Source organism: Salvelinus sp. IW2-2015, linkage group LG22 (genome assembly GCF_002910315.2).
Source record: "Salvelinus sp. IW2-2015 linkage group LG22, ASM291031v2, whole genome shotgun sequence".
Lineage (NCBI taxonomy): Eukaryota > Metazoa > Chordata > Actinopteri > Salmoniformes > Salmonidae > Salvelinus > Salvelinus sp. IW2-2015.
In genome coordinates, this window is record NC_036862.1 from 22692690 (window position 1) to 22704149 (window position 11460).

Below are 11460 nucleotides of genomic sequence, written 5' to 3' on the forward strand. Positions count from 1 at the left end.
CATCACACCGGCGGGACACGTACAGGATGGCAACAACAACTGCCCGAGTTACACCCAGGAACGCAAATCCTCCATTAGTGCTCAGACTGTCCACAATAGGCTGAAGAGGCTGGACTGAGGGCTTGTAGGCCTGTTGTAAGGCAGGTCCTACACAGACATCACCGGCAACAACGTCGCCTATGGGCACAAACCCCACCGTCGCTGGACCAGACAGGACTGGCAAAAAGTGCTCTTCACTGACGAGTCGTGGTTTTGTGTCACCAGGGATGATGGTCGGATTCGTGTTTATCGTCGAAGGAATGAGCGTTGCACCGAGATCTGTACTCTGAGAGTGGGATTGATTTGGAGGTGGAGGGTCCGTCATGGTCTGGGGCGGTGTGTCACAGCATCATCGGACTGAGCTTGTTGTCTTGCAGGAAATCTCAACGGTGAGCGTTACAGGGAAGACATCCTCTCCCTCATGTGGTACCCTTCCTGCAGGCTCATCCGACATGACCCTCCAGCATGACAATGCCACCAGCCATACTGCTCGTTCTGTGCGTGATTTCCTGCAAGACAGGATGTCAGTGTTCTGCCATGGCCAGCAAAGAGCCCGGATCTCAATCCCATTGAGCACGTCTGGGACCTGTTGGATTGGAGGGTGAGGGCAGAGCCATTCCCCCCAGAAAATGTCTTGGGAACTTGCAGGTGCCTTGGTGGAAGAGTGGGTACAATCTCACAGCAAGAACTGGCAAATCTGGTGCAGTCCATGAGGAGGAGATGAACTGCAGTACTTAATGCAGCTGTTGCCACACCAGATACTGACTGTTACTTTTGATTTTGACCCCCCCCCCCTTTGTTCAGGGACACATTATTCATTTCTGTTAGTCACATGTCTGTGAAACTTGTTCAGTTTATGTCTCAGTTGTTGAATCTGTTATGTTCATACAAATATTTACACATGTTAAATTTGCTGAAAATAAACGCAAGTTGACAGTGAGAGGACGTTTCTTTTTTTGCTGAGTTTAGGTGCACACAGGTCAATACCGCCTTGCACACTCTTGCCTGCATCTAGCAAACAAGAGTTTCTATTGGACAAATTCAGGTATGTTTATCCTTGTTCTGTTTGCTTCCATTTAAGAAGATCTGGCAGTAACGTTAGTGTACAGTCAGTAAGCAGCTACACCGGTGGGCCCCGGTGGCAATAAATTAGTAATACCAAAAGCKTACCTTGACTTGGAAGAGTTACAGTGTTGTGTTGGAAAGTCATAGTACTACCTCTGTTTGAGCAGGATGTTTCAGTAGGCTAAACTAGCTAGCTGCATTTGCTAGCTAAGTAAGTGAAACTGGAAGTGAAAACATTTACGAAATTTCTCTCTTGCTTCTCCTTCATTTTGGAATAAATACATTTGCTCAAAACTGTTCAACTATTGTCTTTCTCTTTGAGTCAACTACTCACCACATGTTATGCATTGCAGTGCTAGCTAGCTGTAGCTTATGTTTTTAGTGCTAGATTAATTCTCTGATCCTTTGATTGGGTGGACAACATGTCAGTTCATGCTGGAAAAACTCTGATAGGCTGATGGACGTCCCCTGGAAGTTGTCATAATTACTGTGTAAGTCTGTGCAAGTGGGTGAGAACCATGAGTCTCCTAGGTTTTGTATTGAAGTCAATGTACCCAGAGGAGGACGGAAGCTAACTGTCCTCCGGCTACACCGTGGTGCTACCCAGCTGAGTGCTGTTGAGGCTACTGTAGACCTTCTTTGCAAAATAGTGTGTTTTAATCAGTTATTTTGTGTCGTGATTATATTTAGTATAGTTTTATCGAAAAATGATAACTTTTTAAGTGTTTTACAATTTTTTTTTAAATGAAATTCAGTGAGGAGGATGGTCCTCCTCTGAGAAGCCTCCACTGTTCCACAGCGCTACAACAAGCAGTGCAGCAGTAATGAATGAGTAGGAAAGTGTATCTATAGGCTTGCGTTGTTGTTATTATTAGCTTGGGTCATTTCTAATATCGAATAATATTTCACTTTCTCTGTTCATAGGAGTAACAACATGAATTTGTGCATGAGGCAGAAATAATGCGGTGCGACTCGAGTTTCGCTATCAGCTGGAAGACGGTGTCCCGTTTTGGACAGTGTCAGTGGAGGAAACGGAGAGTGAAGGGATGTTGAGAGGGGGACCCTAATTCTCCTCTCTTCCCTCCGCTGAGACTGACCATCAGATGAAAKCACCATCAGCCCAGTAAAATAAAAATATATGATTTAAATGTATGCTCACTCAGCTGTGCCTCACAAGTAATCCAACAACGGATCTATTACCGGTGTGATCATATAGCCTACCTCAAATAAAAAATGGCCTGAACAGCAATGCATTGGCAGGGCAATTCAAACAAAACCAATATATGATGATATTGCATTGGGCCTATAGCTTACTGCACAAACCTCATTGCTACAGTACTGTTTTTAATTGGTTATTGTTGCATAGGTTTACATTTTTTAAGTCATGTCTGAGCGGTAGATCTCGGCTTGCATTWTGACTCAGAAAGTGATCTTGACTCAGAAAAGGTTGGTGACCRCTGTTCTAGAGTTTTCCCTGTAGCCACCAAATAGCCTACTCGGCCACTGTTAAAACTGTAACTTAAAGCGGGTACAGCCTCAGTTTACTACTGTAAACGCACCTGGAAGTTGCACAGAATTTTCACAACTTTCAAGTCTGTGCTCAGCAGACCTGAAATTTGCTCATTTACGAAAAACACTTGAGGAAACATTGGTGGCAGGAAGTACTCTTTGGTATTGTTTCATCTGCTGTTTGGCCCTTTAAGACAGTTTGTAAACCACCCCAAAAGCGATCTATAAAAATATATATTTTAAGAGATCTATAATGATTAGCTGTGTGTGGACGGACCTAGATACAGATGCTATTTTCACCTGCTTCATTTTACCATTATCTGTTAACTTTTGTTTATTTTCAGTTTATTTAAGAAGATAAAGGAAGACAGACCAACACATTTAGAAATGGTTGGAGGTAGCTTCCACAGATCAGTCCTTTGTTAGCTACTCTGTTCATTACACTAAATATGTAGTTTCTAAGGTTTTGTTCTTACAGAGTAGACAGGACAGGACACACAAAGGGGCTGTGTTGTTCCTTTCATGGTGGATGAATAAAGGAAGGCCTTTTCCCTCRCGATTCCAGGTGCCTAGCAACTTCTCTGTCTGTTCTGTCCCTTCATGTAGCTCAGTATCGGTCATGTGATCAGTCAGGGTTTCGCTGTCCAGAGCCAGCAGAGTAGAGCTGAGAGAGAGAGAGACATCTGAACTGCATATGTAACACAGCAGGTACCACTAAACGTGATCAGTCTAATAATAGTCTCTCACTGTCTCTGAACTCCAGTTTTATGACTCATGTCAGAGAGAGAATGCTTTGTTTACTGTGTAAACATTACTTTCCTTAGTTCTTTCAATTTAACATGTTGCATTGACTGCTGTATAACCCCCCAAACCAAATATACTTTATGAGGCATAGAGATCTCCAACCCTCCATGGTAATACTGCTGAAATAACCCTGAGGTGGGATCAATGATTAACACCCTTTAAACACCCTATACTGCCCCAGTCTTGTGTAGGAAAAGCCATCTGAACTGCATATGTAGCAGGTACCACTTAACGTGATCACTTTAATAATAGTCTCTCACCAGCTCTACATCTGTTGAAACTGAAGCTTTTGGATTTCCAAACATCTTAGAAAAAGATCCCATTATCCTAACTTTCATTTAGTAGGACCATCAGTCAGCCAACAAAAACAACGCAAATTACAAATACATTGGTTTTGTTTTTCCACTGTATCAAATTACATTACTTTGAAATCATCATGATTGGATTTCATACAGTTTTGTTACAGTAGTTGAATGGTTGTTGCCCTCTGTTGCAATGTCAAAAGGTTGCATTTGACTCAGTTGAAAAGTAATTTGAATAATCAATGGAAAAATGTAGGAACACCTTGCTTCAATAACTATAGAGCTGCTTATTCTATTCATATGCATATCTTAGCTTTTTAATGTACATTTTATCCCCCTTTTTGGAGGAAATAATCTGAACAATGGACTATAGCCAAACTGAAACTGTACAGTAGTTAATATCACTGGATCCAGTCATGGTGATTAGATAKATCTTTTGTTTGAAGTGACATTGATATGTGGAGGAAGAGACACCAGTTGGCTGGTAAGGTGCTGGTAAGGTGAGACTCCAGTCTCCAGGGACTATTCTCTCCCATATTTACTATGAGAGTCCAATTAATATTTCAGCATTTGTAAGGTGCTACAGGATGTGTTTTAAACATGAGACTGGAAGTCTTAAAGTCCCAGCCAGCATGCMGGAAACAGACTTCAAATTGCTTTTAGAAACAATTAGACATTTGGTTCCTGTGTATTTCTTGGATTCATCTACATCCTTAATTGATGATGATATATGTTCTAGGACTGCTGCTACTGATTATAATTCTAACTTTTCATAATTTTTTTCAGTCTTCTTTTCCTACTCTGCTGACATATMATTTGTCACCTGCACCTGTGAGGTGATCTCTTGTTGGTAATTGTTTATTACTTTTGTGGTAAAGTTGCTGATTGGTGGCGGTAACATGGCCTCTTGGATTGCATTTGAGGCTACCTTTACACTGGCACATGTACTGATCCTTATCCCAGCATCCATCACCTTCTCATTGGATAACAAAAAAAAACATTATAAAATTGCTGAAGTACAACAAATATATTGTTGGTAGTGTATGAACCTCTGTGTGCAGATGGTAACTAAATAAAACAAGAGGAAAATATATACATAATTGATTATTGCTTTCTGAATGAAACCAATAGAGATGCAAACCTTCATAAAACAACTGTCTTTATTAAAAAGCAGGTGATGTGCAGTTAACACTGCAGGACTAACACACACTGTAGCACTGTTCTGGCTGGACACAGGTGCACAATGCCCCCATTTCTCCTCATTGGCCCAAAACACTGAGGCCTTCAGTTTGTCTGCTCCCAACCTGTTCTCCCTTCCCTCTGTGCACCACTATCCACACTGTGTTGAATACATCTGTCATCTATCTGGAGTGCAGGTGACAGCATTCAGTACAGTTACAGTATGAAGTATGTTAGTAGTATTTCGTATTTTATTAGGATCCYCATTAGCTGCTGCCAAGGCAGTCGTTACTCTTCCTGGCATCCAAACAGATGATTACATCACACAATCACACCCTTAACACTGATGATAGAACATCACCATCAAACAAATGCATCTCTTTCACAAAGTCTTTTACAAAACAAAATGCAAAAATATTCCAACACAAAATTCAAATCYTACATAAAAAATAAACACAGTTCCTTAAAAAAGTATTTGTGAACATACTGATTTTGTTCAATCTACTGTATTCTTGCAGTGAAAAAAAAGCATTTCCACCTCTGTCTTTTTATGAAGGCATCAGTCAAATTGAGTATTTTTAACAGCCTCCCTTAGTTTCTGAAACCTAAGCAATGYGTCATTTATATGAGGCAATAACATAGAGAAATGTCAATGAGAAGATAATGATTGAATATTCTACATTCTATATCATTTGATGTAGCGTAGTTGCCTGAAGCTACGGAAATAATTAAATGTTAGTGATTTAAAATATTAATGGACTCAATGACTAACATCTTAGACAGGAATAATCATAAAAGTACAAACGTTATGTCATTAATTCAATTAGGCTTGTGAATGTTTTTAAATGAGCTTGATATATTTTCAATGGATATGCATAGCTCACTAATAATCCAACCCTTAAAACCTTGTAATTAAATTAATAAATGTAGAAACTACTGATCTTATTTTTTATTTCCTTTGTTCTCACTAAACCCAGATGGAAAGCATATGATCCTTCTCAAATGTCTTTCTTACACAATCCGGCCCCGGAACTTCTATGCTTTTCCTTCAGAGTAGATATTACAGAGACAAATACTGTACACATGTAGACAAATCCAACAAAACAATGGTAAAAAAAAGCAAAAACAAACACATCCCTTCATTGCGGAGTCTCGTTGGGATTCATGAAGCCCCATTAGAAACACGTGTAGAATAACATTTTTGGTTGCTACATAAATAGTCCTTGTCCCATCCATYGTCCCATCACACGTAGTCTTTTCTCTCAAACCCGGGCCCACCTGGGGCAGAGCGTGAGACAGAGTATGCCATCCGTGAGGGGTTGTACCTCTTCTCCCGAGGGGGACAGGAACAGCAGAGGAGGCTTCCCCCGAGGATCATGAGGGCTGAAGCCCCCCAGCCAATGTAGAGCGCTGCCCCTAACTCCCTGCGCTGAGCATCAGTCAGCAGCGGGTTGTAGAAGTCCCTGATGATAGTGTTGGCTGACCAGGACACTGGTATCAGCTGCATGACTCCCGACACGATGAAGAACACCCCAGAGATKATCATGACTTTAGCTTTGGATGCCTCGTCCTCGATACAGTTGGTGCACTTGGCCCCGGCGATGGCGATGAGCACGGCCAGGATGGCCAGGAGGATGGAGATGACCGTGAGGGCCCTGGCGGCCTGGAGGTCCTGGGAGAGGGCCAGCATGGAGTCGTATACCTTACACTGCATCTGGCCTGTGCTCTGGACAACACAGGTCATCCACAGGCCCTCCCAGATGATCTGAGCCGTGACGATGTTGCTGCCGATGAAGGCCGTTACTCGCCACATGGGCAGGGTGCAGGACACGATGGCAATGATCCATCCTAATACGCATAGAGCGATCCCCACTAACTCCAACCCTGCAGACATGGTGGTAATTCTGTTGTAGCTGGAGCTCCTTCTGTGTTCCTTTCAGTGCGCCGTGTTCCGTCACACCTGAGATACCTGAGAGGATCTGACAGAGGATCTGTGAGAAAGAAAGAGACCAGCCAGAGYCAGAGACACTAACACCAATTGACTTAATTTAGCCCCTAGCACCTGTGAGTTTGTGATGTGTGATGTTCTGGTGCAGCCGGGAAGACAAGTATCCTTTATATCCCAGATCAGCTGAAGGGAGGAGCCCTGGAAGGTCCAAAAAAATGCTTCTCTGTGACATCACAGGGTAGGATTAAAAGTTGTAAAAAAAATGGTGGTTTTCAAAACCTGCAAGGAGTTACTAGCCAGAGGGAGGGTATTATCTTGCTCTTCACGTCACCGCGAATCTCATAGTGTWTGAAAATCACTGTTTTTAAAATGTTTTAGCTTTTGACATTGGTTAGAACTTTTTAACTTTATATATATATATTTTTTAAACCTAAATTAAAAAATGAGGTTGAAAAGTGGGGTAATTTCCCTTTACTCATTAATAGATTAGCCCTAATCTTGTCTCCTCAGAGCAATCATTCTCTCACAGCAWTAGCTGAAGCAGCTTGTAAAAGAAGAATGCCTGACCTCAATTCATCGGCAACAAGCTGTCTTGTTCACTCTATTTGACGTGGTCTAATGGTCATGTCTGTCTGTCACTGACTCCAGTGCCCTTGAATTCCTAACAMCCGGGAGGGTCTCCCCTAGTTATGCCCCAGAAACTGGGATAATAGACTTTCATGACCCAGTGTTGATAACTCTCTCCGATCCCCATCTTGCTATGAAACAGACCCATTGTTTTGGGGGCCATTTTGGAATGGCTGAAAGTGGGGGGCTGACAAAGCAAGCTCCTTGTTATCTAAGCCCAACAGATATGGTAGTCAGCCAGGTAGCTAGCAGCTATGAAAGAGAATCCAACTCAACACATCATTACCATGGATACCCAAGGATCAGTGAAGGAAAATGCCTGTTATTTCCTGATCTGGGTAGAATGAATGACACAGAGGCAGTTCTCTGATATAAGTTGAGAGATTCAAACATACTTTTCTTATAAACTGTATAGCGAGTAGCACAGGACTTAGTGGCACTTCCCATGTAGCAAATCACTTAATAATGTTAATGAAATGTACTGTATAAAGTAACATATAGCAACAAGTTATATTTTTCTGTCATCGTATTAAAAAATATTTGAAGAAAAAATGAAACTATTATGAAACAGTTTTTATTGTGAAATTGACACACATCGAACATCAGAATAGTTTATATTTTCACACTTAACAAAAGCTGTTAAACGGTCAGTGTTTGGCATATTGTTATCCAACATACGCACAACATAAGCTGTTATTCACTCAGTCTATAGAATATAAAATGTAACAATGCAGATGGTTTCAATTCAACGCCTTTCAAATATTAAGATTACAATACAATATTTACAACACCTTTGTATATTTTAAATAGGCATACAGTATRAAATTAAAGTACATCAAGTCCAGTTTGGTGTGTTCCCCTTCAACAGAGCACCATCAAAAATGATCCAGTAAAAAGCAGTATTTTATTGTTTTGGTAGAAATCACCACCATTTTATCTGTTCTGGAATTCAAGGTTGGTATCAAATGTCYTTCATCCACTGAGCAGAAAGTAGCTGCTGCCAGATACCCAGGTCAGTTCAAACATAGTCTCTTTTGTCATAGCCGCTGGGGGCCACAGACCTGGTCAGGGAGTACACCATCCGCGAGGGCGGCCCTGCATACCTCTTCTCAGGCTGTGGGGGGCAACTACAGCACAGGATGCACCCCCCAATGAGGAGAAAAGCGGCTGCAGCCCAGCCCAGGTAGAGAGCCCCTCCAATCTCCCTCTTGTGAGCCTCGGGAGTGATGGGACTATAGAACTCCATGATGATGCTGTTGGCTGACCAGGACACAGGGATCAGCTGGGTCAACGATGCTACGATGAAGGCTACCCCCGCTGCGATCATCACCCGGGCCTTGGCCGTCTCGTCCTTCACACAGTTGGTACACTTAGCCYCCACCACGGCCACCAGCACCCCCATGATTCCCACAAATATGGAGATGACTGTGAGGGCTCGGGCTGCCTGCAGGTCCGAGCTGAGGGCCAGCATGGAGTCATATACCTTACACTGCATCTGGCCCGTGCTTTGGACCACACAGGTCATCCAGATGCCCTCCCAGATGGTCTGAGCCGTGATGATGTTGACACCAATGAAAGCGGACACCCTCCACATGGGCAGGGCGCAGGACACGATGCTCAATATCCAACCCAGGACAGCCAGGATCATCCCCAGGATCTCCAGTCCCAACACAGCCATTTTCTTGTTTTACCTTCCTCTGTAAGCAAGTCTACAGGTGTCTTCACTCTCTTCACTTCACTGTCTCAACTTCACGCACAGAACGGTTTCACTGTCTGGGTTCTGCTCTGGAATTCTCACCACCTGTATACTCCCAGCTATCTTTATAGCACTCCGCCAACAGAAGGTAGAGTCTCATGGCGATTAGCCAAGGAGGTTTTGAAATGTTTTTTCTTTTCTTTCTTCTCAACGACCCCCAGAACAAGCTTTGGCATGAGAACGGCTTGGGTGCACAGATTAATGATTGAAAGGTTGAGCCATGATTGATCCCCTACTGTTTGGGCTGAGGGGGAAGGTCAATAAATGGCCAAAGCGAAAATAGTTAAAGGATAASGAACAGGTTAAGAATGGACGAGGGAGTAACTACAAGTGGAGGAATTGGGAATAACATAAACTCATGTGTTCGTTCAACAGATGTCTACCATTGTACAATTATGTTCAGGTCAAGATACATATTTAGCTCTCTATGGAGTGTTTACCTCTKTGTATTACTGCTAACCCTTAGAGAGAGCTGCCTAGGAAAATCTGTTGGCCTACTGTGTACAAGCACTATTGGCTAGTTTCCAACCCAAATACCCTAATGAAGGCATAAGCTGAATTGTGTTGGTTTTAATAATAAATATATTTTTAAACAAACTTCCATTGTTGCTGAATATCGTTTCATCTGGTTTCCAACCCCAGCAGTAGGGCTCTTTCTTGGATCACTTTATTTCAAAATGACATGACCWGGGTCAGGAGCCAATGATTGCTCTCTCTGGTACCTGATAACATTATTTTGGAAGATGACGTTGCACAATGAATAAATGCAAAGCTGCAGTTATCTTTTGTCTTTGTTTGGCTAACAGATTTAGAGATCACAGTTAGACAAGTTTCTATTTGGCTATCAACTTCAGGCATAGAAATAGACGGTTTGTCTGATCAGTCCAGTGGACAAACATCTCCCAGTGAGTGAGTGGGATAGTGGTCATTGTGGCTTGGGAGTTGATGTGATGAGTGGGTCAATGTTATCAGACAGTGTCCTTGTCCACAAGGTCACTCTGCACTAAAGGGTTTCACCTTTATTTGAACTGTCTCAACTGTCTGCAGCACAGGAAGTCCCAGACACAGACACTGGACTCTGCATGGTTATAGATGGGTACTTACACTCCACAGGTGAAGAGACTGAGTAACACAATAGAGCTGTTGGAGGCTATGCTTGTTTGTATGGTGCTCAAACATCCCTAGGCAGTACTTTAAGTCTATGCTATAAGACTGTCTTAAAAGTATTTTCCCCTTATCTTATTCTTAGACTAGAATGTWAATAAAGCCATTGTTCGATTTTTCATCAATGGGAGCATTGTGAAAGAAGCTAGTTCACCTTATGGTTACAGTGTGGGTTACCTACCTCCCCTCATGAAAATGGCTGCTTTTTGTCAGGCTCAGTTTCACTCTCCCAAATGGAACAGGGGGCACAATGGAAGGCAGCAGAAGGCACCCTTCAGAAATAAAAATGACATTGTTGCTGCTCACATTTGCATTGAAATCAAAAACCGTATTTGTGCGCGGTAGACGGGCTGAGTTGTCTAGATTTCAGGTGATATGGACCTGCAGGCAKTCCTCCCCTATATTTTGGTATATTTCTTTAGATCCTGTGTCTTTAATGGGATGTCCTGTCTCAGTGTTCYGTTGGTAGCCTGACCTTATTAAGCCAGTTTCATCCTTAAGCATAGGCACGGTTACCCCTCCTTACATTCATAGCATTCCTGTGGTTATATCATCTGCGATAAGACCTTACTTTCAGAAGGGAATGTCCCTGCTATAAGCCAATTTAACAAAAAAGGAGTTGCTTGTCAGTAGGATGTATGCTATTGTATACAAACAGTAGTTAGCACAGTGCATGATGTACTCACATTATGATATCATACTGCTGGATAATAATGCAAAATGCTGTAAGAGTGAACTTATCTTCATTTTTGTATCATCATTTTCAGTCGTGCTAGAAGATTCTGAGTARGCGTAACTTACTTAGGGTTGAATGGGAAAGTTATTTTAATTATTTTAAACAACATTAACATTTTCATGATCTAAATCTTCATCATTGAGTAACATTCATTTGAAATTTAGCACACATTTTCGAACAGGTAAAACATGAATAAGATATTTCTCTAATCCTACTGTATCTACACTTGTTTGACTCTATAAATGCATGTCTCTAGCTTTACAGAAATCATATATGTAAAACACAATCTAGCATTCATCGGCAATCGTTTATTCTTTATATCTGAATCAAA

General features: G+C 42.0%; 2 protein-coding genes across 2 annotated transcripts in view; both read right to left on the reverse strand.

Annotated features, from left to right (window-relative positions):
* Positions 1-4861: 4861 nt before the first annotated feature.
* Positions 4862-9437, reverse strand: LOC111949647 (claudin-3). The gene is made up of 3 exons (XM_023966987.2): positions 8690-9437; positions 7431-7447; positions 4862-6802 (listed from the first exon to the last, which is right to left on the reverse strand). Exons 1-3 carry the CDS (start codon positions 9149-9151, stop codon positions 6142-6144), a joined length of 1140 nt encoding a protein of 379 aa, XP_023822755.2. The 5' UTR covers positions 9152-9437; the 3' UTR covers positions 4862-6141.
* Positions 9438-11200: 1763 nt separating this feature from the next.
* The window catches only part of LOC111949585 (claudin-4-like), a 1278-nt gene continuing 1018 nt past the window's right edge, over positions 11201-11460 (reverse strand). The window contains exon 1 of the mRNA XM_023966873.1: positions 11201-11460. This exon is cut by the window's right edge and continues 1018 nt beyond it. The gene's annotated coding sequence lies outside the window, so the exon portion shown is untranslated.